Here is a 27,855-nt window from a genome sequence, read left to right as displayed (position 1 = left end):
TTAATTCATTTAAAAAGTTTAATGAATCGATGATTAAATAACCCACCGGAAGATAAAACTTTTTAATTCATTTAAAACAAAGAATCAGAAAATCGGTGACGAAGCCTCGTTGCACTCATCGCGGGGATTAGATTAGGTCTTCGCCATTAACACAGAATATAAATCTGGGCTGTTTGTATTTTTTTTCGATTAAACTGGACGAATGAGATTCGCAAATTTTAGAAAAATCGCCTGCGAAAATAAAAACCAGAAACCCTAACTCTATACCGCTTCGTTCATACGCAGATTTCTTGTGTACTGGGTTTTTTAATTTATTAAATACAATTGATTTGATACACATTCATTGATTCAAATATTTTAATTGATTCACTCCCTGGCTCCCTGCGAATATGCATGCAGCCACCAATTGTAATCACAAGAAGATTTAATTTCCTTATTGATTGTGCACAATTTTTGGAGAAGAGTAATTGAGATAAAGAGCCACAAATAAAATTTCCAATGTACCCTTAGCTTTAGAAACGTATGAATATTGATTAAAAAGCTTCGAATTAAATTAATTGGTAAATCTAAGATCTTGGCCGTCCAACTACTACATATCTATGGCTTAGATTAGTTCCTATTTTATACACTAAAGGGTGTTTTCACCCTAGCCCTCCCCTATATATATATATATATATATATATATAGGGGCGCGCTCCAGTGAGACCCCCTATTTTTCGTGTAACATGAGTACAATGAATAAGACATATAATACTAATGAACAAAACGTATATTTAATGAACAAGATGAATATACTGATGAAAAATAAAAATTAAAAAATTCGTAATGAATAAGACATATATATACTGATGAACAATGTCGTATATACTAATGAATAATGTAGTATATACTGATGAATAACAAAATTTAAAATATTCTGCTCCCTCCAGGATTCGAACCCTGCGAAAAAAAATCTCCCTCCAGATACAATATCAGCCATAGGATTGATAAAATAAACGCACTAGATCGTGCCCTAGATCTCACTAAAATTAGGGGGTCTCATTGGAGCGGCCCCTATATATATATATATATATATATATATATATATATAGGGTGCGGTTATAGTGAGAACCACTATTATCGTGAGAACATAAGAACCAATAAAATTAATGCATCTGCTATACAAATTAATGCATCCGCTATTAAATTTAATGCATCCAAAAAAAATAATTTTTTTGCTCCCTTCAGGATTCGAACCCAGCATCTGCATCCATCCACCAAGATGATGCATCCACCGTAGATCTTGATGATCGAATGGCTTAAAATGGTTCTATGTTCTTATTTTATTAGTGGTTCTTATTTGAACCTCTCCCTATATATATATATATATATATATATATATATATATGACAAAGTTCTATATAAACACAAATATTTTCAAAGAAAGGAGACGAAATTTCAATCATTGATCTTATTTAATCCAACATTAAATAGTATCCGATGGATTCAATTAGTCATATTTTTATAATGATTTTCAGATATTTTTACTCAACTTTGGCTCCTACATACGTTGTCTATCAAGTCCTTTACTTTGCGTTCATATGGTAATTCTCACTCTCACACTCACACTCACACTCACACTCACACTCACACTCACACGCACAATCATTAATCGCACTTACTTAAAGGAATCGCTTTTGACACTAATTAGGTTAGCTACTAAATTCAATTAGCTAGCTACACAATGAAAGCAAACACAAAAATCTTTTATTAGGCAGTCTCATAATTGGAAATGCTCTTTGATTATTGCGGCCTAAACACGCATTTGCTCTACTCTCTCTCTGCCCTTTTATAAAACCAAACTAATGCTATTCCGTATATACATACATACCTCATACTCACTCAAAATTCGACTTCTTTTCCCATTTTGAGAAATTTGCATTTATTGATCCCAAATTAGATACTTACTCGCTCGTAAAGTCGTAATACGTAACACGCAAAATTCTTCGGATCTTTTTGTTTGCAAAAATGGGTAAATACGTCTTGCATTATTTGGTTTTATTTTCAATTTATATAGGAATTATATATTTCCTCCTCCTCTTCTTCGTCTCCTCATTTTTAGCAAATATATGATATGGGAATAGAAAAGGTAAAATAAGAATATATGAACAAAAAAAAAGTGAATAAGAATATATATTGGGGATCTTATACTTGGAAATTGGAAAGAATAGATAGTTGTGGCGATAATGTTATCCAACAAAAATATTCGACAGAAAGGGAAAAGAAAAAAAAAATAGGAACTGGAGTAAAAATTAAGTGATATATCTTCGTGATTTTTTTGAAACTGGATGACAAAAGGTCTCTGAAACTGGACCCTCGAAGTTGATATATCTTTGTGATTTTTTTGTCTTCAACCAAAACGTCTCGCCATTCAAATTCTTTTACCAAAAATATATATTTTCTATTTTTAACATGTAGCTCATTCGTATATGGCCCATAAATTCAAACGGTAAGACTTCTATATGCAAAGACAAAGAGTGAAGCTAGCTAAGAGTGCATTCAGAAATAAATTGTACATTTTCTGATATCTAACCGAACAAAAATTAAGAAATTTGAAATCATTCATTTCATTTCTTCTCCAAACCTCTAATATTATATTCCTACATATAACATGAAGTGAAAAATAAAATATACGAGCGCATGAACATTTTGGAAGTATATTGAAAAAACAATGGCATTTAATTTATTTTGGACGTTGAAGGGAACAGACATATATATGAAGGGGCGACCGACATAGTAATTGTGTGCATGGGAAAAAAAAACAAATAAAACAAAAGGGAACGTTATTAATCAATAAGTCAAAATCCATGTGAATATATATCTGGGGAGGGCTGTGGGCACTGACTATATTCATGTTCATCAACAAAAAAATAGAGGAAATGAATTATTTTATTGATGGGTCAGGGTAATAAAAAAATCATTAAATTTACTATTTTGGTGATTAGCATTCAATATTTAGCTGCAGCACCGTCAAGGACTATATACTAGGCATCAAATCCAAGATTTTCATTCTGCTCCCATTTCGTTTTATTTGTGTAGTGAGATCGGATACACTAATGAATCTCGTGAAATATTTATATGCGGCACTATACACTAATTATTTAGATACTTCACTTATTATTTGTAAGTGTAACTGTAGCATCTCCTAAATTATTATTGACTTAGTAAATTTACAAATTACATAAAATTCTTATATACTCCCTCCGTCCATGAAAGAACTTCCTAGGAGGGAGTGTCACGGGTTTTAATAAAATGTTGTATAGTGTATTGAGAGTGCAGAAAAAGTTGTAAAGTGTATTGGAAATTGTGAAAAAGTATTAATAATTTATTGTGTTGTTTTAATTAATGTTATTTGAGTGGTGAGAATTGTCTTAAAATGGGAGTATTTTTTAAGTGATGAGGTATTGTCCCAAAATAGGAAAAAGTAGGAAGTTCTTTCGTGGACGTCCCGAAATAGAAAAATAGAAAGTTCTTTCGTGGACGGGGGAGTATAATTCATTCAGAAATTAATTCTTATATATAATTCGTTCATAGGAGTATTGTTTTATACTATAAAACTTCATTCATTCACTGAAAAAAAAAACTATTTAGATATGCATCCTCTAAAGTACTCGCATAGTAGTGCATTAGTTGCTTGCCATGAACCTAATAGTCAAATAATATAAGCCATAACAGAATTTAATGATTTGAAAACACAAAAACAAAACATATTCACAAATTAATTTATCTTTTCGATTTATAATCTGGAGGCGAATAAAATTTAACAGATCGGCTAATAATTCGAGATATGTTAATCTAAAAGTGGACCCCATTTTATATATATTTCCGCAAAATCCTACCGACAAACCCGACCCATTTGCAGTTAGTTTTCGGCACTTACGTGGCGTGCTCTCACTGGACCAGTTTTACCATCAGTAAGTAGTAATATTATCGGGTGAAAAAAGAAATACGGAGATCTCATCCAAAATACTCACAAAGCTTAAAATGGAATTCTATGCATTTCCTCAATTCTTTACTGGTTTATCCTATATATTACGGCGTGGGATTCACCCCAGATGGAAATACGGAAAGAATCAATCAAAAAGGGTAGAGAGAGAGAGAGAAAGGAGAAGGAAGTTACCTGTAGGCGATGGAGAATAAAAAATATAGACCAGAAAGAAGACAGCTAGCGAGGCACACGGCATTGTAGAAAAAGTTGCAAGTTTTAGAGAGAGATAGATATAGATTGAGAGAGAGAGAGTTTCACATGCATTTTCTATATCTATGACTGCTTTCTTGTGACGGTGTGAGGGCACATCCACACTTCTCCTCATCCTCTTCACTAGGATCCAATTCTCTCTCTCTCTCTCTCGCTCTGATTGCATATTTAGAGGGCTTTCTTTTCTCTCAGTAGCCTGCAAAATTCAGTCTTTGGATTCTTTTACAGAACAGAGCTTTTCACGTAGAAAGTGCACTCAGTTCTTCTCTTTAGCAGAAGTGTGCGTATTTGCACACACTGAGTCTGAAATCCACTCATTATTTTGCACAAGGTAGTTACTTGCTTGCAGATCTCTCCATCTCTGCAAAAACAATTTCGTTTTAGCTCTGTCATTTCACTTTCGAATTATTCTCTGTTTTCGAAGGGTGTCTGATTGCGAATTGGGCAAACTTTTTCCAGTGGTTTCGCAATTCGTTTTCTGTATTTTTGTTTGATTTTGGAAAAAAATTGGCCTACATTGCACGAGCAGATCTGAGTTGGACCTTGCACCTTTTGGTAAATCTGAAGTGAAAGATTTGTAGTTAGAGATTTAATTTGATGTAAAGATTGAATCTTTTTAGGTAATTTCCGTTATTAGTAGGGTGTACTTCACCCTTCTCAATCGGGTGTGTTCTTGTCACTTAGCTTAATTTCTTCTGCTTTTGGTAGGCTGAGAGTGATCCTTGACTAACAGAAACTAAAGTTTAGCTGTTTGTACTGATTTTCATCACTCTCTCTCTCTCTCAGTCTCACTCTGTGTACATGAGTGATGCATATATCTGTGTCCTATTTTTGTTGATTTTGCATGTTCATAGTTAGGTGAGATTGATTGAATTGATTTCCTTTTCTGAACTAGTGGTGGAGGGGGCCCTCATTAAGTCGACTCAATTCATCAAGCGTTTGGGCCCAATAACATGTGCAAAATCAAAATCATGCATGTAGAAAGTTTAAAGCGTCTCTGTTGCTTTCAAATCTGGAAGTTTTCATTGGAGGTTTTAAAGTCAGTTCATAATGGCTTCTTTTTGACCATTAGATCAACAAAAAAAATCATGTTTCTCTTTGACAGTGGATGCTCTTTGAGGAGGTGTTACATGTTATAAATTATCTATCCCTCTCTCTCTCTCTCAAGATCCATAGCCTAGTTGAGATGCTACGTATTAATTTCATAATTATAGTTATTATTTGTTTGCCTATATCATGAATCCAGAGATTCAACAGTGATGCTGATTTAGATTTCTCAGGTCATTCATTTCCTCTCTTTGTGCAGCCTGTAGAAAATTCTTGAGACAATGAAGCACAAGGATGGAAAACCAATTCTTCAGCATGATAAGAATTCTAGGAAAGTTCCAATGGCCATAATGTTTGTGGTGCTGTGTGGATTTTCATTCTATCTGGGTGGAATATTCTGTTCGGAGAAGGACAGGTATGCAGCTAACGGCGTTGCTAAGGCGGTCGAGAATCCAAAGGAAAAGGCTGCAGTGCCTGCTTCAGGTGCACTGCAAATGAAAGCTGTGAAGTTCAATGAATGCCCTGCTGATTTCCAGGATTACACCCCGTGCACGGATCCTAAGGTGATCTCGATTTTCTGAAGTTGTTTGTTTTGTATTGGTGAGACTTTGATGATGGTTGTGTTGAACTAAGAATGACATTGTGAATTTGTGATGCTTTTTACAGAGGTGGAAGAAGTTCAGCCTCTACCGGCTTTCCTTTATGGAGCGCCATTGCCCTCCGGTGTTTGAGAAGAAGGATTGCTTAGTTCCGCCTCCGGATGGTTATAAGTTGCCTATTAGATGGCCGAAGAGCAAGGATGAATGTTGGTACAGGTATTATTCAGTATTTGCCGCCCAACAACTCCCATTTCCATAGCTGTTTATGATGTTGAATCTGTTGAATACTTTACACATTTGATATTTGGATTCTCTCAGGAATGTGCCGTATGACTGGATCAACAAACAGAAATCGAACCAGCATTGGTTGAAAAAGGAAGGGGAGAAGTTCCTTTTTCCGGGCGGTGGCACTATGTTCCCCAACGGTGTCAGTGAGTACGTTGATTTGATGCAGGACTTGATTCCTGGAATGAAAGATGGGACAGTTCGGACAGCAATTGATACTGGATGTGGGGTGAGTCCGATTTTATATGCTTCAAGCCTTCAACAGCATGCTTGATTAGTATGAAGCACGTCTGCTTTATCTATCTGTGTTGTTTACTGAAGGATCCATGATTCCATTAGGACTATCTTGAAGTACTTTAAGGCCACTGCTTACTTAGTTGCTTAGGATTGATGTAATATTGATCTTCATAGAGTCTCTGTATCATTCATAAATGATGCAAGTCCTGCTCTGTTTGAAACAGCCACTGATTTGATTTCTACCATTGTGTGTCATTACTCGTTGAGACTGCGTCTTCCTCTGTTTCATAGAGTTAGTTTTTCTTCTTAGAGAAATCACAACGGTAGAATCAACAATAAGGAAATGTGGTTGTTTTTGCTTGAGAATTTGTCCAACTTTCCTCGCTTGATTCGTTTAGGTGGCTAGCTGGGGTGGTGATTTACTAGACCGCGGTATTCTCACAGTCTCTCTGGCCCCTAGAGATAACCACGAAGCCCAAGTTCAGTTTGCTCTAGAACGTGGAATTCCTGCAGTTCTAGGCATCATATCAACACAGAGACTTCCTTTCCCCTCCAGCTCTTTCGACATGGCACACTGCTCTCGATGCCTCATTCCATGGACTGAATTCGGTAATTCACAAGTTCCCTTTGTTTTCCATTGTCATGTCCCTTAAATGCATCCATTTCTTTTGTGTTAATCAAACATAGCTCTTAAGATTTTGGGTTCTCCTACTCCATTTTGCATTCCCTTTTCGTTATAAGCTCTCGTCTAGATGCTATGGTGCTAGACTATCAACATGACAGAACACTGCGCTTGCTATCATTCTCAGGTGGAATCTACCTCTTAGAGGTGCACCGTATCCTCCGGCCTGGTGGTTTCTGGGTGCTTTCTGGGCCACCAGTAAACTACGAGAACCATTGGAGAGGATGGAATACCACCATTGAAGACCAGAAAACAGATTACGAGAAGTTGCAAGAGCTGCTAACATCAATGTGTTTCAAATTGTACAACAAGAAAGATGACATTGCTGTCTGGCAGAAATTATCCGACAGTAGCTGCTACAAGAAGCTCGAGGCCCCGGATACGTACCCCCCAAAGTGTGACGACGGTACTGAACCGGATTCAGCTTGGTACACTCCTATCCGGCCCTGTGTCGTTGTTCCTGACCAGAAGTACAAGAAAATAGCACTGAAATCCCTTGCCAAATGGCCCGAGCGGTTGCACACTGCCCCCGAGCGCGTCTCTGATGTCCGTGGTGGCAGCGATGGCGCTTTCAAGCACGACGACAGCAAATGGAAGACGAGGGCGAAGCACTACAAGAAGCTGGTCCCTGCAATTGGAACTGATAAGATCAGAAATGTGATGGACATGAACACACTGTATGGAGGCTTTGCTGCTGCTTTGGTCGATTATCCATTGTGGGTGATGAACACCGTCTCCTCCTACTCTTCCAACACACTTGGCGTTGTCTACGACAGAGGCCTGATTGGAACTTATCACGACTGGTAAAACATCACTCGCATTCGACAATCAAATCTCCCATTTATTCACCTTGTCTGATCATTGTTGATCTGCCCTGTTTTAGGTGCGAAGCTTTCTCAACTTATCCTCGTACATACGATCTTCTTCACCTAGATGGCCTCTTCACTGCTGAAAGCCATAGGTAAGCCATCCATCAAAACTTGGGGTAGAATTTCATCATTTCAATGATTGAATCACATTGGAATCAAGTATATATATGCATGGTTGATTGGCAGGTGTGAGATGAAGTATGTTCTGCTGGAGATGGACCGGATTCTCCGTCCCAACGGGTATGCTATCATCCGGGAATCAAGCTACTTCGTGGACGCTGTGGCAACGCTAGCTAAAGGGATGAAATGGGGTTGTCGGAAGGAAGAAACGGAGTATGGCGTGGAGCAGGAGAAGATCTTGATCTGCCAGAAGAAGCTGTGGTATTCATCTAAGCAGAGCTCAAGATGATATTGAGAAAAGTGACGAGTTGGGATCAATGGAAGCATATTTACATATAGAGACATTATATTTATCCATACAAAGACAAGTTCTACACTGCCATTTTGATCAAATCTTTCAACCCAAGGAGGAGAAGAACTAGCACATTCAATAACCAAGGTCTAATATTTTAGTGTTTTTCTTTTTGTTTTTAATATATATTCTTTTCAAGGTGGATTGTATCTTATTCTTATTCCATCTGTTCTTCACCCTCTTGAAGCTGGGAAATGTGTTGAGGGTGTTGGAAGTGGGAATCGGCGGCCAAACTTTTTTACAGTATCTATTTATTTGGAAACTCTTTAATTTTAGTGTTTCTATCAACCAAGCCTTCTTCTTTCTACACATTTGTTTTAGCATCGTTATTTGGTGTTTGCGATATTAGATCTATTTTTAGTTTTGATTATGAGTATTGTGACAAAAAGTTAAATCTTATGACATGTTTTACCATTTGGAAAGGAACTTCGGCAAATTTCCCCAAAAATAACTCTTTTTTGCATCACTTCACCAACTTGTTATCCTTCACCTTTTCTATAGAACAATTTGGGCTGCAATGATTGATTTTGCATCAATTTTATTGCACTTTAATTCTAACGTGGAGCGTAAGACTAAAATTTCTTGTACTCTCAAGACCCTATAGTTTTTATATTATGATTTTCAAATAGATAGGCGTGTAAATTCTTCGCTTATTAAAATCAATAGCACTACACCAAAAGCCTTGTAGTTTAGTGATTTGTCTCGAGGGTGAGAGGCCAAGGGTACAAATCTCAATTATTTTTTCCTAACTTAAAAAAAAAAAAAAAAAACAACGACACCACATGATTTGCCATTAAAATATTTTTTTGTTCATTTAAAAAAACACAAGGTGGAATAGATATCGACCAAAGACAGATTACAATATGACTTAGTCAAAAAGTGACTAAGGTCTCAAAAAATAACTGATAAGCAATCTATGTATCATAAAAAAGTAAGATGTCACGAGTGACCCAAAATAAGAAGCTCAAAAATCAAACCATAGAATAGGATATCCAATTGATCCATTCTAACAAGTTTTAAAAAATACCTAAGGAGCAGTGAAAGCATTGAACAAGAAATAACTGAAACATCATGTCTATGACGAGCCATAAAGTATGCTGGGCAGTTGCCTTCTCGATGAATGTGAGTGAATCAGACCTGTATACCGCGCATGATAAGTCAAATCTTGGTTCATGCATTAATGTATGATGAATAATATTTAGGGCTAATGGCCGCTAAATCCTATAACTATTTTGGTTTTCGCGTTTTGCATCGTTTTCAGAAAATCTGCCTCAGTATATCACAACTAATCCTCATGTCGCGATTTGCATCATGCGAAGTTTTTCGGCAAAATTGAAGCTGACTTGGCAGCCGGACTAATCTACGTGGCATAGAATTCCGATAGGCAACGTGGCGTCGTTTTGCCTCACGTTTATTTGATTTTATTACTATCAAAACGTCGTCGTTTTTGGTCTTTTCAGAATTTACATCCCTAATCTTATAACTAGGGTTCCGTTGGATTGAACCTCATCATCACCGGAGCTTTCTCAAAGGAAGAGGAGGACGTCGTCGTGCATCCAACGAACCTCAGAAACAGCAAGCATCGCCGGATTTGAGAGGAAGGCAACGATGGGTTCGATTTCATAAATGAGAGGAAGGCTCCCTTCCCCTCTTCTCCAATTGATTGTGAGAGATAGGCGACTTGAGAGAGAGGGAGAAGAAGCCACAACGGTGGCGGCGGCGACCCCTAAATTGGAAGAATTAGGGCTTGCCCCTCTGCCTTGAGCATGGGTATTAGGAGAGGTCGTTGGGCAAGGATGTGGCGCCGACATTCGTCGGAGAAGAAGCCACAACGGTGGCGTTGGCGACCCCCTAAATTGGAAGAATTAGGGCTTGCCCCTCTGCCTTGAGCCGTTGAGCGTGGGTATTCAGAGAGGTCGTTGGGCAAGGATGTGGTGCCGACAACAGTCGACGACCGCCGGATTCGAGAGGCGGGCGCAAGCAGCGGAACTCGCGAGAAAGAGGGAAGTGGGTCGTGCGTATTTGAGAAATTAACAGTGTGAGTTGAGACTCAACAGGGAATTTGGAATTGAGAAGAGAGATTGATGGGTGGCAGTACAGCCTCGCCGACCCTCAGCAGCGGCGTCGTTGCCAGAATTTCAAGGGAGGTGGCGGAGCTTCTGAAATTTTACCGTGCCTGTGAAACGTCGTCGTTTTGTGCAATGCAAAACGATGTCGTTTCACTACACGTCATTAAAAAAAATAATAATAACAGGTAGTTGCCATGTAAATGATAATCAACCTTGTCAGCAAATAAAATGCCACATAGATTAAGTTATGTTGCCGGAAAACTTCGCCGGATGCAAATCTCGACTGGAGGATCAGTTGTGATATACTGAGGCAGATTTTTTGAAAAAGATGTACGCGAAAACCAAAATAGTTATAGGATTTAGAGGCCACTAACCCTAATATTTAAGTATAATCTTATTGAAAAAGAAATAGCATGTGCAAAAATAAAGTTTTTAGGTAAATATGGAAGCTTGGTTCCGTGAAAGAATAATTTCTGCGCGCTTCAATAAGGAAAAAAAGGTGAAGAACTTTCCCATAAATATCTGTTTCAGCACCAAAATTTTCCAAAATGCGCAACTTATACATTGAACAGTGGTAGTGGTGCCTTAATTGGCTTGGATATTACTTGAATGTTGATATATAAATTGAATGATTTTGTCCATTCCAACTCAACTATATGTTACATTTCCTTTTTTTGGAGGACAAAACTATTTGCTATTTTAAAGGTCTTTCTTACTTGTATTCCAATGAACTCATTTCGATAGAATCACATTCTTCTCACAAACAATAATTTGGATATCTAGCCACCTATTTCAAACAATCATATTGCATTTCCCTCTCAATCTCTTTTCTTCTTGTTAGACTTCATTTTATTTTTGTGTTTTGAGTAAAATGGCCGTGCCATTGTGTAATAGATATTTCAATTTGCTCTTTGACTTGCTAAGTCCTTAAATCATAGTTGTCTTTTGTGTTATTTCAAATTAATTCAACATTCTAATTTTCTTACCTGATATTTCAACCGATAATTAAAATATTGCATTAATTTGAAATAACATAAAGACGATCCGTCCAAATATTGAAATATTGAAAATTCATGTATTAATTCATGCGGTGGCAGTAGCAGACGAAGGCAAGGAGCTTCGGTCGAAGGTTTGGAGAATTCCAGTTCCTCATAAAGTGAGAGCTGCAGCGTGGAGAATCCTACAAAACAGACTTCCTACTTGCTCTAAATCTTAGGAGGAGAAATGTTTTGCTGAACGACGTAGAGGCCAGCTGCAATGCTTGCTTTCACCACTCTCAAAAGCACAAAAGATCAACAGGCGATCGCTCAAACTTTCAACCTCCCGGCTTATTGATATTTTAGAAGGAGATTTAGTCAAGTATGCTTACAAACAAATTAAATACTTAAATCAAGAAAGCACATAATCAAAGGAAAGAGGTAGAAATGATAAATCATATTTAATGTTTTGCAATCTTCAATTTTCTTTCCTCTTATCTCTTCTTCAATGCTCTTCGATATTTGGTAGTTTAAAGTAGTAATAGAGGCTAGGGTTTAAAATTAGAGTGTTGATAAGTAGATACATGTGGAAGTGATGAATAATGTCTCAAATTAAAGGAGAAATGGTGTTAGAGCTCAAAATTCGCGAATGGGTCCCATACCGTTTTTTTCCCATAGTCATGGTAGTGACCGCGGGATAGACATGGGGGAAGCAAGGGGGAGGCATGCGGGGACTCCCTGTATCGGTTTGGCTCTTGCCATGGCTGTGGGCTCCTGCACAGTCGGTTTGCATGCTCGGGTTCGTTCTTCTTCGTTCGAGCTCCGCTTCAATCGTTGTTTGTGTTCACGGATTCTTCACGAACTGTACTTTAACCTTATGCTTTCACAATTCTTCAATCATATCTATCTTTGATTTTCTCTGAAATCACATAAAAATTACAATTAAGCATTAAATTTTTATAAAACTCAACAATAGGGTAGAAACAAGCATACCCAAGACAAATATGAAGGGAAATGACAATAAATTATACGAAATTATGTACGAAAGTCATATTTTTCATTATGATAATATAATTTATAGGCAAAAATTCTTAGCTTCCTTCAATTTTTTTCAATGTCTGCAGACTTGCTAACTATAGTTTTCTCTCTTTCTATTTTCAAATTTTGCACATTCAATATCCTATATAGTTGGCTTCCAATTAGCCATATACGACGAAAGATGTTGGAAAATTAATTAAGTTTCATTTTCTTTCGAAAATTGCAAATACGAGATAATATTAATATGCAAACTTTGAGAGATTGGTTTCATTACTTTTGTTAAAAGTTTGAAAGATAGGACTTCTTTTTTCTTTTTCTGGAACGAGGACAAAATAATAAAAAAGACAAGATTAGAGTATGTGTGAAACATCCTCCTAGAGAAAAGGATTGATTAAAATAAAAATCATTTTAAAACATAAAACTAAAAATTATTTTCAGTTTTCATTTTAATTTTAATTTTAACTATATCATTTTTTGCAATATGATTTATCATGAGTTAACGGTTGAACGTTTAATTATATTTTTGAATGTTGGTAGCCTAATTAGGCTATTCGCATGACGCATGTAATATGAAAATTATACCCAAAATATTCGCATGTAGCCTAATTAGCCTAATGAGTTGGATTATAATCATTTGTATCTAAAGATATCCAAACTATTCGCATGTATTAAAAAATATCGTATGTTTTCAATAGTATCTACCCAAACTTAAGGGGCATCCATTTGTATCTTATTTGTTTAAAGAAAAAACAATAGTTGGAGATTAATTTCATAAAAGAACAAGAATAAAGATGATATTTACAAAGTCATTTTGATATTAAAAATAAGGGTTAAATGTATACGTGATGTATGTCCAAATCTTGATCTTTAATTATACTTTTTTTTTTGTCAAAACATACACGATCTTTTAATTTTTCAAAATTCGATCTAATAAAAAATTTGATCACACTTAATTCTACATAAAAATCAAAAATTAATTATATAACAATTTCGATCACACTTAATGAACTTGTTTCCCAGGCACCTCGTCCGTGCGCTGCTGTATGCCCATTCTGAAATCGCGATTGTTACACATTTTTCGCGATTATTATACGATTTTACAAAATCATACAAAGCGAAAAAAATGTGTAACAATGTATTTTACATTGTTACAGACTACAAGAGTATTTTGATTAAAAATGTAACTATTTTTACAATTTTATTCGTATGGCTAGAATTTCATTTTATTATATGATTTTGACTAGAATAAGGCGTTAATAGCTCTTGAAAAATTGAGTTTTATTTAATAATGACATTATAGAAAAAGTTTCTATTAGTGACATGAGGGTTTGGTAGCTAATATTCGTGCCATAAAAATTAATAACGTTTAAAAGTGTAACTATTAGTGATTAGCTATATCATCAAATGTCACTAATTTTTATGATACACATAATAGCTACCAAGCTTCATGTCGCTGGTGAATTTTTTTTTAGTGTGAAAACACATTATTTAAACACTATAGTTAGTTTTTTGAATTAAAACACTAAAGTTAGTATAACACGTTTTAAAATACACGCAAATAATTTGTAACATTTGAGATAATTCTCCCTATATATAAACCCCACGACGAGGCGATACGAGTGAATCACACATAAACACAAATCACAGTGAAGACAGCAAAACAAAAAAAGAAAAAAAAAAAAAAGAAAAAATGGATGATACAACAACGTCTTCTGATCATCACGTCATTCATTTCATGGATGATCTAAACCAAAACCACAACGACAAGCCCCACCCCCACCAAACCAACAACCGTGCCTCCGAAGCAAACAAACTACGTCGTTTAAGCTTCTCCAAACCCAAATCCCGCTTCGGCGAGTTCTCCCCCCTCGAAACCCTCAACGAAGCCACTTCCCCCACCGACGACGACGACGACAGCGACGGCAGCGTCACCACCGACGACGACGACGACGACGATCGCGCCCCCGCGTCGTCGTCGAGGCGGAGGAAGAACAAGAAGGCGGTGAAGATCAATTGGAGAATCCTCGTGGAGTGGATCCTCTTCATCCTCATCTCCACCAGCCTCGTCTCCTCCCTCACCATCCCATCCCTGAAGGCGAAGCTCTCCTGCGGCCTGGAGTCGTGGCGGTGGTGCCTCATGATCCTCGTGACCTTCAGCGGCCGCCTCGTCTCCGGCTGGATCATGCGCGTGTGCGTCTTCCTGGTGGAGCGCAACTTCATGCTGCGGGAGAAGGTGCTCTACTTCGTGTACGGCCTGCGGAAGAGCATCCAGAACTGCGTGTGGCTGGGCCTCGTGCTCCTCTCCTGGACCTTCATCTTCAACGCCAAGCTGCACAAGAACAACCGCCTGCTCAAGAAGCTCTTCCAGGGGCTCGTGGCGGTGCTCATCGCCGCCACCATCTGGCTCGTCAAGATCATCCTCGTCAAGGTGCTCGCCTCCTCCTTCCACGTCGCCACCTACTTCGACCGCATGAAGGAGAGCGTGTTCCAGCACTACGTGCTCGACACGCTCTCCGGCCCGCCCATGGACGCCGCCGCCTACGAGGCCGCGCACGAGCCGAGCGTGGGGTCGCGGTCCATGCCGGCGAGGATGAGGGAGGCGAGGGTTCTGTCGAGGAGGTTCGGGACGAGGAAGATAGACATGGAGAAGCTGAGGAAGCTGAGCATGCAGAACACGGCGTCGGCGTGGACCATAAAGAGGCTGGTGAACTACGTGAGGTTTTTCGGGCTGTCGACGATTTCGAAGACGGTGGATCAGTTGGGCGGGACGGGATCGGAGATTACCAGTGAATGGGAGGCGAGGAATTGTGCTAAGAGGATCTTCAAGCATGTTGCTAAACCTGGGGCCAAGTAAGTAATTTTACTTAATTAATTAATCCCGTTTTGGATTAGTGAACATTTTAAAACTGCGAATGTGTACTTCACCAAAATAACAACTCATAGATAATGTTTATGAACAAGTGTAAATTAGTATAGGGAGAAAACTTAGTTTTTTTTTTTTAACAAATAATTTTAAAGTCCACATGATAAAGTTAAATCATACATCTGGTCTCAGACGTTAACCACTCTACCATTAGACGAACACACGAGTACTTAGTTATTTATGGTTAGAATGTATTCTCTTTGATCGAAAATGGTGGAAAAATATATATTTCCATCCTTTTCCCTTCCTTTTTTTCTACCATATAGAATATGTATGGGATAAAAAAGATGGGACCACTAAAATGTGATAAAATTTTCATATTTTTTAGAGGCAACATCGTAATTTAGCTAAAAGTATATTACAAATTATGGCCATATAAATAAATATATGAAAATAATAGTCATTTTGGAGCTATATGCCCTTGCACATTTACACGGATTTTAATTAATTACGTACAAAATTCATATAAATCATGCAGATGTGTAAGAGCATTGATTTCCATCACCTTTAATATATTGGCCAGTGTATATATGTTTCAACTACTACTACTACTTCTTTCTGATAATAAGTGTTGTACTATATATTTGATGTGTTTCAATGTTTTTAGTATCTGTACTACGCATGCATGATGTCAGGATTGGATAGTTGTCAATGCATGATTTTGGTTGAATATCAATGATGTAATGTCCAAAATTCAATTGGAAGTGGGAACAGTTTAATTATGGAGATGTGGAGTGGACTCCATTTTTCCCATTGCATCGCCTCTTTAGTCTTAAGTGTGCTTCCTGCGTTAGCTATTGGATTAGATTATTTATAGAAAACTCTTGGATAACTAACCTCGTCATTCAAAAAAATGTTTAAAGTGTGCTTCCTTTTCAAGTTGTACTAACAAAAGTAAGTTGTTTCCTTTTTTGGTAAAAATTAAGAAAGTTAAGACTCCATAATAAATTAATTACACTCTTATTTTTCTTAATCACTCTAATTAATACTCATCTCCAATTCCATTTCGCTTTTTCACACATGCTCTATCTCTCTCTAGTGGAAGTTTTTGAGGAAGTACTTCTTCTCCGACGATGTCTTGTCTATTGTCTTTGCCGCCCCCCTCTGTCTCATCTCTCTCTCACACACACAAACTCACATGCAATCGTCCTTGTTATCTCCATCTCTTATTCTTCGGCGGTAAACAGCAGCCAAATATCGTCGGTCCTCCTTCAATTCTTCATCAATGGCGAAATACCTTCTGATTTTTCACTCTATCTCTTGTTCTTACTAATTTGTGACCCAAAATTCCTAACCTTAATTTTTTTCCAAATTTTGATATTTCCCCCAAATCAAGGGGCTTGTGCCACGGCTTCTAATTCTAGGCGTTTTTGCGAGAAACGCCGCCCTCTTCACCGCCACGGCACCGTTGCAAATTTGGCGAATAACTCCCTCTGATGATGAATTAAGCAAATATAAGCAAATTTTTTTAAAAAAATATAAGCAAATTTATTGAAAAAAATAGATTATTAAAATAATAAATTTGAAAATCATTAATTACACATCTATCTAACTTAGGATGGGAGGGATGGAGTACTATATACTCCCTTCGTCCCGAAAATAAGTTCTTCTTTTTCCTTTTTGGGACGTCCCCCAAATAAGTTCCTCTTTCTTTCTTTCCATTTTTGGACAACTACCCCACCACTAAAAATACGTTATTTATTCTTACTTTTCACTTTTTCACTACTCCTTATACTAATTATAATACTTTTTCACCTTTTCATCCCTTCCAATACTAATTACTAATATATTTTTCTCCACTATTAATACACTTTACCATTTTCCTTAAAATCCGTGCCGTCCCCAAAGAAGAACTTATTTTGGGGACGGATGGAGTATTACGTATTGACTAGGGGAGGCAACAGTTTGTGGATGTGAGTTGTGGTATGTACTTTTATGATTATATTGATGCATGAGAATCTAAGGCAATCTACCAAATTTGCAATAGTCTTACTGTGGATCCACTAGATCGTACGTTGTAGTTGTGGGTGTTGATTGAGACTATGAAATATGATGGAACCATTCCTTTTAAGAATGCGCAATCCTCGCCTCCAAAAACCCTACTCAATACTTATCCCACCACATACCGACGTCCCTATATATATAAAAGACCCATTTTAGTTACCCACAGGCCACACTCCACCTTCAATTTCTAATCCAATTGTCACTTTTCTTCTGTACAAACACATTAAAAATATGTAAACACAGAAAAAATGAGTGGTGGTACAACCTGAGAAATCCTGAATAGAGCAGGTAGCACTACCTGGGAGATGTTAGTAGTAAGATCCAAAATAATTTTAGGTTGCATTCTCTTTTAGTACTTTTTATTTTTATTTTTATTTTTATTTTGGGGCTGAGCGTTCCTCTTTACTTAAGAAAAGATGAAAAATAATTATCATATTTTAATGATCCTCACCTTATTTGTTCCATGTTCTCTAAGGTCGGGGAAAAAAATTAAAATATGAAAAATATATTATCACATCAAATATTCTACAATAATATTATCATAAATTAGAGTAAGAATCAAGAAAATGGTTGCCCACATTTTTAACATCTTGTTCGAAAAAAAAAAATACTACTCCCTCCGTCTCAGCTTTTAGTATCCATTTAAGAGCAGCACGAGTGGAAATAATTTTATCTACTTCTACTAAAAATAGAAATGAATACTAAAATATGAAACTGTTAAAAAAGAAAATATGAATATTAAAAGTTGGAAGGGAGGGAGGGAGTAATATAATATCAAGTAAGTAAGAAGACTGAAACAAACAATGCACCCTCAATGAATTCATTATCACATTATGTCACTTTTTGTTCTCCACTACGGAAGGTCAGTATCACTTTCCCTTGGGTCCCAATTTTCATGTCATTTTGTGTGTCGTACAATATTTCACAGCCACAAGTACAACCAACTCGTGTTATTTGACCACTGCAAACACTAACCCATTGTCATGAAACATCACATATCCTCACTCAAAACTTGGCCCTCCCACTAAATTTCATGTGCACTCATCTAAGTCTATATATTCCTAGCCATATGCTTATATGTGTGTGTAATGATGTTATATTGAGTCTTCATGAGTACTAATGAGACTATGAGACGAATAGGAGATAGGTACACTGTCACAAACAAATGCATTTGCCCTTATGGTATATTCAATTGCAAGATATCTAAATTATTCACTTCAATTGTTTTAATTCTATATATGATGGACAAGTTACATTCAGTTAAAGCTTCGAACCAGATTGTGTATGAAGTTTCATATTAACATTGAAATTATACAAAAACTATTATGACTACTTCAGATAAAAGTATGATTATTATTGACATTCGAACATTGTATTAATGAAACATACTTGTTCTCTGAAGATACATTGAGGAGGAAGATCTGATGAGATTCTTGAAGCGAGTTGAGATTCATACCATATTCCCACTCTTCGAAGGTGCACTCGAAACTGGCAAGATCTCCAAACCTGCCTTCAGAAATTGGGTGGTAAGCCTTCTCTGCTTCTAATTGTGCTGCATGAAATGAGCTTACATCAGTTATATTCGCCTTCACCAATAAACGCACGATAACACGCCTGTGTATATTAGTAGAATCAACAAAAATGCTAGAAATTGCATAGCTGCATTCAGTTCGTCTGTGCTAGATTCATCGGTCTGAATAAACAGGTGCGGGCTTACTATGAACGGAAATCTCTAGCACATTCCTTAAACGACACGAAGACAGCAGTGCAGCAGCTTCACAAAATAGCTAGCGCCATCGTCAGTATGATCATAGTAGTGGTAACCGTGTTGGTGATGGGGCTGGCTTCGACGAAAGTAATAGCGTTCATCATAACTCAGCTCCTACTCGTGGGATTCACCTTCCAGAACATGTGCAAGACCGTGTTTGAGTCCATTGTCTTCGTGTTTGTGATGCATCCATTTGACATAGGAGACCGATGTGTGATTGACGGTGTCCAGGTAACAACTGCTCACACCAAAATGTATCTCGATGAGATCAAATCAAACATAATCTGATGTGTATATAGCTATGTATATGCAGCTGATTGTGGAAGAGATGAACATACTAACAACAGTGTTCCTCCGATATGACAATGAGAAAATCTACTATCCTAATTCAGTCTTGATCACGAAACCAATTAGCAACTTCTACAGAAGCCCGGAAATGAGTGACGCAATCAATTTCAGCATTGACGTCTCCACACCAATGGACACGATAATCACACTCAAGAAATCAATACAAACGTAAGCATTCCAAGCCACATCCCCTAGCTATACATGACATATGAATTTCTCAACAAATCAAGAGTATTAATAAGGCCCTTTTCATGATTTGCAGGTACATCGAGAGCAAGCCAAACTATTGGAACCCCAAACATTCAATCATAGTGAAGGAGATAGAGAATTTGGACAAACTGAAGATGGCTTTATGCGTGCAACACACAATCAACCATCAGAACTATGGAGATCGGAACATCAGAATAACAGAACTGTTCCTCGAGTTGAAGAAGATCTTCGAAAACCTCAATATGAAATACCATCTTCTACCTCAGGAGATTCATCTCACACAAGTCAACATGAACTATTGATTGGAAGCTAATGTTGCCTTAGTGAAGTGTAAACTCTTTTCCATGCTCTACCAAAGGCATACCTAATTAGTTGTTTATTTTCTTAAATTACACGCATTGTAGCACATATTGTCATCAGTTGAGAGATGAATGGTCTGAACATACAAGAACACTTTTTTACCATCCAAATCAGAAGCTATTAGTGTGGTGTCTAATTCTTAGTGTAAATTTATTGGATCAATCCTCTGTCAACTCGTACTTTTCCATTTCCGTTTATTCATCTTCCAAGCATACCGTTTCTTCTTGAGTGAAATACATCATGAATGCAACCATTGAAATCATTATATGCCAAATCTGATTTATTTGTGTTTAATCTGTCAGCTATTTATGATATGAATCTCAGTTACAAAATAAACAACATAACACATATAATCACAATTCACAACCACGTAACTCTACATATGTCATTCATTGGAGCAGTAATCGATAGTCGTACAAAAATGTCACTCACCTCATTCATCGGTTTCGTCAGCTGCTTCATCGTTTATATATTAAAAAAAAAAGTAAGAAATTTTCTAAAATATACTGAGATTTACTTTCTTCATGGGCCGACCCAAATTAGCTATGATGGCAAATCACCTGGGTTCAGATCAGCCCATTCTTTGTTTCACTGGCTTCTTGGCTTATTTCAATAATATTTTTTTTTTTTATATAGGGCTCGTTTGCTAAATTGCTATACATGATAAGTGTGGATAGATATCTATGACACCCTAATATATTACTCCATTTGTTTCAAAATTTAACGTCTTTTATAAATTGATAGTCTGTTACCTATTATCCATATTATCTACATATATTTCTATCATATGTAATTTCACTTAATGAAATTAAAGATGTCAAATTGAAATTACAATCAGGACACGATTGAGAGACTTCCTTACTTAACATACAATTTATATTGAAAACGCATAATCTTTTATAAAAGGTTTATTTTGCTTAATTTATCATAGTAGAACAAACAATTGTAAAATTAACTAACAAAGTTTATATTACAAATATGAAAAATATGAATAAGAGACAACTTCATTGATCAAAAAAAATTATTTAACCATTTTATATTAGAAAAAACATATAATTCAATAAAAATATAATAATATCAACTATTCCCCAAAATCTCGTATAAAAATAATAAATGGGAAAGCAAGTTCAATGATCGATAAATGTTATAACACAAATAACAAAATTACAAAAATATTTAATGTACACATTACATATATCTACACACTCATTTATACATTTGTTTCAATATATATATATAAAGCTTATTGATACAAATTAAATAAATTTAGTAACCAATTACTACATGCACTGTCAGGTCTATTTAATGGTTGCACTGGGCTTCTGCTAGTGCAAGCCCATATGTCTTATAAAAACCTATATTATAGTGTGTCCAACCAAAATTTATCTAATCCAAAATATTTTGTCAATGTTTTTTTTTTTTTTTTTTTGAATATATAGATATAGACTCAATTATTGATGAATTATATGTATTGAAGTCTTACATGATCATGTGAACTTCAAAATATTTTAGTATGTACAAAATTTAATACTCCCTCTGTCCTATAAAAATATGTGTAGTTTTTATTTTTCATCCGTCTCATAGAAACATGCATAACCTATTTATAATAATAATTTTCCAATTAAACATCACAATCAATTTGAAATTCTTTCTTCACTCACACTATATTTTACAAGGTTTCTTAAAATTCGTATCGTCTCATATTATGCATATTTTTGTGTGATGGAGAGAGTATGTATTACTATTCTTTAGCCCACCACATTAACAAATTTTGGATAATCCTCGACAACATGTTAATGGATACATTGTTATTTAAAACTATGTGGATTGTATATACTTCTTAGTCAAAGAAAATTGTCTATAGATGAAACGGACATATTAGCATCCTAAATATTGATGCAACTATCATTACTCTTTTAAAAAACAAATTAAAGTATTGAAATTAAAGATTACATCAATTAACACGATAGTAGTAATAAGACCTAATTTTTTAAAAAATATGACATTCTATTCATTATTAATACATGAAAATATACATTTACACATGAAAGTAATAATTTAGAATATTGATCGACATGTATCATATTTTGATTAATTGTGTGATATAAATATTCATCTCAAAGTTTCAATTACAAACTAAATGATACAAATAAACTTCACTCATATATGCGATACAATTAATTTGTAGCATGGAAAAAATATACTCCCTCCATCCCATTATTAATGGCTCATATTCTATTTTGAATTGTCTCAACCTAAGTAGCTCGTTTCTAATTTAGGAAATAATAAAGAGACACTTAAACTTAATTAATTTACTAGTAATTCTTTTCCTTGACAAACCCCTCCCTAATTGCCAAAAAATAAGGACTTGAGGAAAATCTAAAATCATTCTCATTTTTTCACTCTTTTCGGTTCGGCCGCACCATCAAAATTCAAATCCTAAATCTCTCTCTCTCTCGAAATTATGTACGTACATGTAAAATTAACAAACTACCAAAATTTAGCTCCAGCATCAGCACTTAAAACACAAACTTTATTTTTCAATATTGTCGATTTCCTCACAAATAATATATTTTTTTTATAATTGTCATTTTGAAGAAAAACAGAAAGGAAGTGACGGATAAATGATAAGGACAATAAAAAAAAATCGAATGATGATGACAAAAGTACTGTTAGCATCTTATTATTGCTCAAAAAAGTTGAAGAAGCAGCCTTCAAACTCAAAGCACCAACCGATAATTATTATGAATATCTCTCTTTATATTTGAGCAACGTTCTCATTAATTTAAAATCTACGAACAATAGACATCATTAGTTTTGTTCCGATACAGTACTCACAATTCTTTTCGACACGAAAATTAAAAAATTGGTATTTTGTGTGTTAAGTGTGGTAAGTGAAAAAGTGAAAATATGAATAAAGGATAAATTTTTTATCATTTTTAGAAACGTGTCATGTTTCGTGGGACAGACCAAAAAGAAAACTGTGTCATGCTTCGTGGGACGGAGGGAGTATTAATTAATTGTCATCAAAGCTAACATAATCATTCTGTCTTAGCCTCAAAATATAAAACCAATCATTCTCTTCAATTATCTAAATGGTACATAAATAAATAAATCATATTAATGCCAGAAAGTAATTCACATAAATATATATACGCCCTTGGGTTTGAGGAGATAAAATCGGAATAGCTGAATTATTGAAAAGAAAAAAAGAAAAGAAAGTTAGGTCATCCAATCTGGCGCCGCCCAAGAGCGAGAGGGATAATGAAGAGAGAGAGGCACTTAAATTGTTGGGTAACGTGGCGCCACCGCAATTACACTTCATCTTCCCACCAAATCACCAAACACCACATCTTTCGAATTCCCCCATTTATATTTCTTTTGCCTTTTTCTTTTAATTTTTGGCCCTGAGATGCCCAATTCCGACACACCAACTATACAAAATTCTATTCGCGGAATGTGGGATAAGGATAGGAATACTTCACCCTCTCTCCCTCGTATCATGACCTAACTTCCTTACATATGTACCCCATTACCACATCATTATATATAATTTTTCACATACTAAAAAAACATTTGTGCGTGTATTTATTTGCAGATAAGTCGGGTTGTTTAGATAACATTTATTTGATGCAATTTGCTTATCTTTAGTAATTTACAAGTTGCAACATGTAGAGTGATGATTTGTTAAAACACACTACCACTTATGGAAACATCGTTTGCTTTTATTTTGGTGTATGTGTGGTTATTTTACATGCATGATTTCAAAGTATATTGGAATTATACACACTTTACATGTGAGTATATATCCATGTTAGTGATCTAGTTAATAGGTTCTATAATGCAGTGGTCACAGAAAATTAATTTAGAGAAGCTATAATCATTTTTTTCCATCGATGAGGAGTGTTAAAATAGATAAAATATATAAAGATAAGAAATACATAATGTAAAAAAAAAAAAAAAAGTTTCTTGTTTTTGTTTTAGCACTGCGTAAAATTGCTGCTTTTGCTACCTGGAAGTGGTCATTGTCTAATAAAACTATACACTGGTTTGAATGAATCAAACCCTCGTGATTAATGCTTTCAAATAATTTGACTTAATAATTGATTATCCCCTTCTGATAAACAATAAAGAGATAATGATTATCCAGAAGGTCTTAAAGTAGGATTCTCTTGTAATACTCCATCGTATGTTCACTTTGCAATGCTTGATCACTAAATAATAGTAAAAAAAATATAATTTATGTGTATGTGCTGATTAATGTCTAATGCTAAAAGTTTTGGGTTTGAATCCACTATTGCGTAGTTTTTAAATTTTTTTATTATTAATCTATAAAAAAATACAATCATTTTCCATTATTTAACTTGTAATTAAATCATTTGCTTGTTACAACCAATCATCGTATTACCAGCATAAGTTTTGTAAGAAAAAAGAAAAACATTTTTTTGGACATCGAGAAGCGAACTGGTCATTCATTCGAAAATGATGAATCTTGATTCTTAATTAACGATAAATTTGGAAATGAACGGAATAATAATTCAATAATGATTTTGAGACACCTAAGTGTCTAGACACCTAGATGTTAACCGGGTTTTTTGTGATTTTTTAATTGAACCGGTTTTTTGTTAATTGATGATTTTACTAAAGTATCCAACCTAATTTTACTCTATTTTTTTTCGGTTGTTTTCCAGCTTTTTCGTTTTTAATTGTTTCCTTAATTATAGGTTTTGTTGTTACCTTATTTATCTATTATTTATTTTCAAAAATTTTATAAATCATATAATAATTCGAATTTATGAGTTTTAATTGCAGATTTTTTTTATTTATTTGTTTCAAGATTTTATTATTTAGTTTTCGAAATTAATTTTGTTTTTCGAAATTAATATTTATTTGTTTCAAATTTTTAGTATTATTTATTTTTCAGATTTGTTTTTTTTGCAATTGATATTTTTTCGAAATTAATATTTATTATTATTTTTCGAAAATTATGTTATTTTTATTTATTTTCACTAATTTAGAGATTATCCTAAAATAATCCTAGATTTGATTCCACTAATTTAGAGATTTTAATTTCTCCAAATAATAATCTCAGATTTGATTCCACTAATTTAGGGATTCTCCTAAAATAATCCTAGATTTGTTTTCATTTATATATTTTTTTTCGAATATTAAAAAAAAAACATTTCGAAAATGATTTAAAAAACAAAGAACCAAAATAACAAGAAAAAGGTGTTTCATTTATAAATTTTTTTCGAATATTTAAAAAAAAAATCGTTTTCATTTATATAATTTTTTCCAATATTTAAAAAAATTCGTTTTCATTTGTATAATTTTTTCGAATATTTAAAAAAAAATTGAAAATGATTTAAAAAACAAAGAACCAAAATAACAAGAAAAAGGTGTTTCATTTATAAATTTGTTTCAATTTTTTTTAAATCGTTTTCATTTATATAATTTTTTCGAATTAAAAAAAATAGAAATAACAAGAAAAAGGGTGCTTGGGGGGATTTGAACCTGAGACCTCAATAATATGTGAGTGATACTTTGCCACCTTCTCCGATAGCGGCAACAGCATTACTCAACCGTCAGAAATAATAATAAACTAAATCATACAAAGGGGCATTGTTCGAAAGAATAAATAACATATAATTTACTAAACGTGATATAATAATTATAAACTGAATCATACAAAGGTTATATTTGTCTTTTACTATTTACTTAATTAAACCTAGATGATTAGTTAGTCGTGTGTTAATAATTCCTTTATTATTTACAAGTATTAATCGTACTTAATTATTAGTGGAGAAAAATTAAAAAATCACCATTTTTGAAAAAAATAAATAATAGAATTTTCAAGAAAAATAATACATATGGAAAACAATCTACAATTATTTTTAAGAGAATCCTAAAATAAATGTAAAAAAATGAATAAAATATAGTCGAAAAATATAAATAATATAAATTTTGGAACATATAATATGTGTGGAAACAAATTTAATTGTTTTGTAGGAGAATCCTCATATTAAAGGAAAAAAAAAAAATAATACTCCCTCCGTCTCACAAAAACATGAACATTTTGTTATTTTGGGGTGTCTCACAAAAACATGAACATTTTCATTTTTATACATTATTTCCTTATTTTTTATCCCTCCTTTTCATACTTATTCACAAAAAAACCATCATGGCCCACCACTACTTTTCCTCAATTAACTTATTACTCTCAAAACACTTTATAAAGTAGGACCCATTTTCCATTCACAATAATATTTAACTAACATTTCTTAAGACCCGTGCCACTTTCATTTGTTCATGTTTTTGTGAGACGGAAGAAGTAATACAATTTTCGAAAAAATAAAATAAAATTACAGAAGAAAAAATAACAGAAAGAATTAAAATCGAATATAATACTAAAAAACGGATAAGATCATTTTGGAAAGGATATTCTAATGGAAACAAATCAAAAAGATTAAAACAATTTTCGGAAGAAAAAAAAATTGGCTGAAAATAGAACCCTCAACAATCGAACAAATTTAAAAGAAAACATAGTCAATTCATAAATTTTCGAAAAAAATAAAATAAAATTCGAAAAACAAATGATATAAATTAAAAAAAATATTTTCGAAAAAAATTTTATTTTCTGAACAATAAAAAATAATATATGCAAAAATAATTACTATAGGATTATGTTTACAACAATTCATAATTTCATCGAAAAAAATAAATCTCAGAAATAAATAAATAAATAATAATTTGAAAAAAATAATAAAATTTTCATTTTTCAGAAAAAAACAATTTTCGAATAAACAAAAAAATAGGGAAAAAAACTAAAATACTAAATAAATAGGATAAGATTAGAAGTAGTTGAGGAATTTAAAAAATGATATTTTAATATAAAAATAACAAAATTCGAAAAAAAACAATTAAAATAATATATATTTTTCAAGAAAAAAAAATTTGGCAAAAAAAAAACGGCAAACAATACTGAAAAAAACAAAAATACAAAAAAAAATTAGAGTAGATTATAAATATTTGAGAAATATAAGGAAATGATATTTTAGTAAAACCATAAATTAGCAAAAAACCGGTTCAATCAAAAATCCACATAAAAACCGGTTAAAACCTAGGTGTCTAGACACCTTGGTGTCTAAAAATCACTACTCATAATAATTTCATTTCAATTCTTCTCTCGAAAAAAAAACAAATCATTTCAATTCAATGCGACATATCAACCATGTCTTGAATATATGGATGTATGTATGTATGTCATTTACTCTCTTCTGTCTTTTTAGGCTCATAATAATTCCCCTCTCTCTCTCACACACACACACACAAATGACGATATAATGTGCGGCGGGACCATGTTGATTTGTTTTAATGTGGACGACCACGGACCAATGAGAAATCAAGGTGGCCGTATTTCCGTTTTAGGCACATGGAATGTTATATTAAGAATTTATCTTTGTACCTTTCTACTCTCTCCATTTTGTATTATAAACATTTCACTTTGGTCGCGTTTAATTTAATTATAAAAATAGTGCATGAAAAATACTTTTAAATTCCTCATTTTTTTATAAAAAGAATTTCACCATTTTTTATTTTCACTCCAAACAAGAATAATAGTATTATCACCCTAATACTTTGTGATAATATTATCTTTTCTTGAAATGAAAGGATGAATAAAAAATAGTGAAATTCCTTTTCATATAAAATAGGATAAAAGAAAGAAGAGA

At 34.2% G+C, this 27,855-nt stretch overlaps 2 protein-coding genes across 5 annotated transcripts; both read left to right on the top strand.

Annotated features, from left to right (window-relative positions):
- The first annotated feature begins 4,038 nt into the window (after window positions 1–4,038).
- Window positions 4,039–8,703, top strand: LOC131004068 (probable methyltransferase PMT20). 4 transcript variants are annotated; one of them, XM_057930655.1, is made up of 8 exons: window positions 4,039–4,568; window positions 5,544–5,847; window positions 5,951–6,099; window positions 6,202–6,397; window positions 6,804–7,014; window positions 7,215–7,890; window positions 7,971–8,048; window positions 8,143–8,703. In XM_057930655.1, the coding sequence occupies exons 2-8, from the start codon at window positions 5,566–5,568 to the stop codon at window positions 8,363–8,365; spliced, it is 1,815 nt and encodes a 604-aa protein (XP_057786638.1). In that variant the 5' UTR covers window positions 4,039–4,568; window positions 5,544–5,565; the 3' UTR covers window positions 8,366–8,703. The 4 variants fall into 4 exon arrangements, with proteins under 4 accessions (XP_057786638.1, XP_057786641.1, XP_057786640.1 ...); XM_057930658.1 differs by having other exon boundaries at window positions 4,102–4,857; XM_057930657.1 differs by having other exon boundaries at window positions 4,202–4,568; window positions 5,518–5,847.
- Window positions 8,704–14,137: 5,434 nt separating this feature from the next.
- On the top strand, window positions 14,138–20,287 carry LOC131004067 (mechanosensitive ion channel protein 10-like). The gene is made up of 5 exons (XM_057930654.1): window positions 14,138–15,362; window positions 18,842–18,965; window positions 19,145–19,438; window positions 19,521–19,723; window positions 19,818–20,287. The coding sequence occupies exons 1-5, from the start codon at window positions 14,203–14,205 to the stop codon at window positions 20,065–20,067; spliced, it is 2,031 nt and encodes a 676-aa protein (XP_057786637.1). The 5' UTR covers window positions 14,138–14,202; the 3' UTR covers window positions 20,068–20,287.
- The last annotated feature ends 7,568 nt before the right edge of the window (window positions 20,288–27,855 follow it).

The sequence above is a fragment of the Salvia miltiorrhiza genome, unplaced genomic scaffold, assembly GCF_028751815.1.
Source record: "Salvia miltiorrhiza cultivar Shanhuang (shh) unplaced genomic scaffold, IMPLAD_Smil_shh original_scaffold_306, whole genome shotgun sequence".
Taxonomy (NCBI): Eukaryota; Viridiplantae; Streptophyta; class Magnoliopsida; order Lamiales; family Lamiaceae; genus Salvia; species Salvia miltiorrhiza.
The sequence above is the reverse complement of the archived record's forward strand: the minus strand, read 5'-3'. Positions and strand labels throughout refer to the sequence as shown.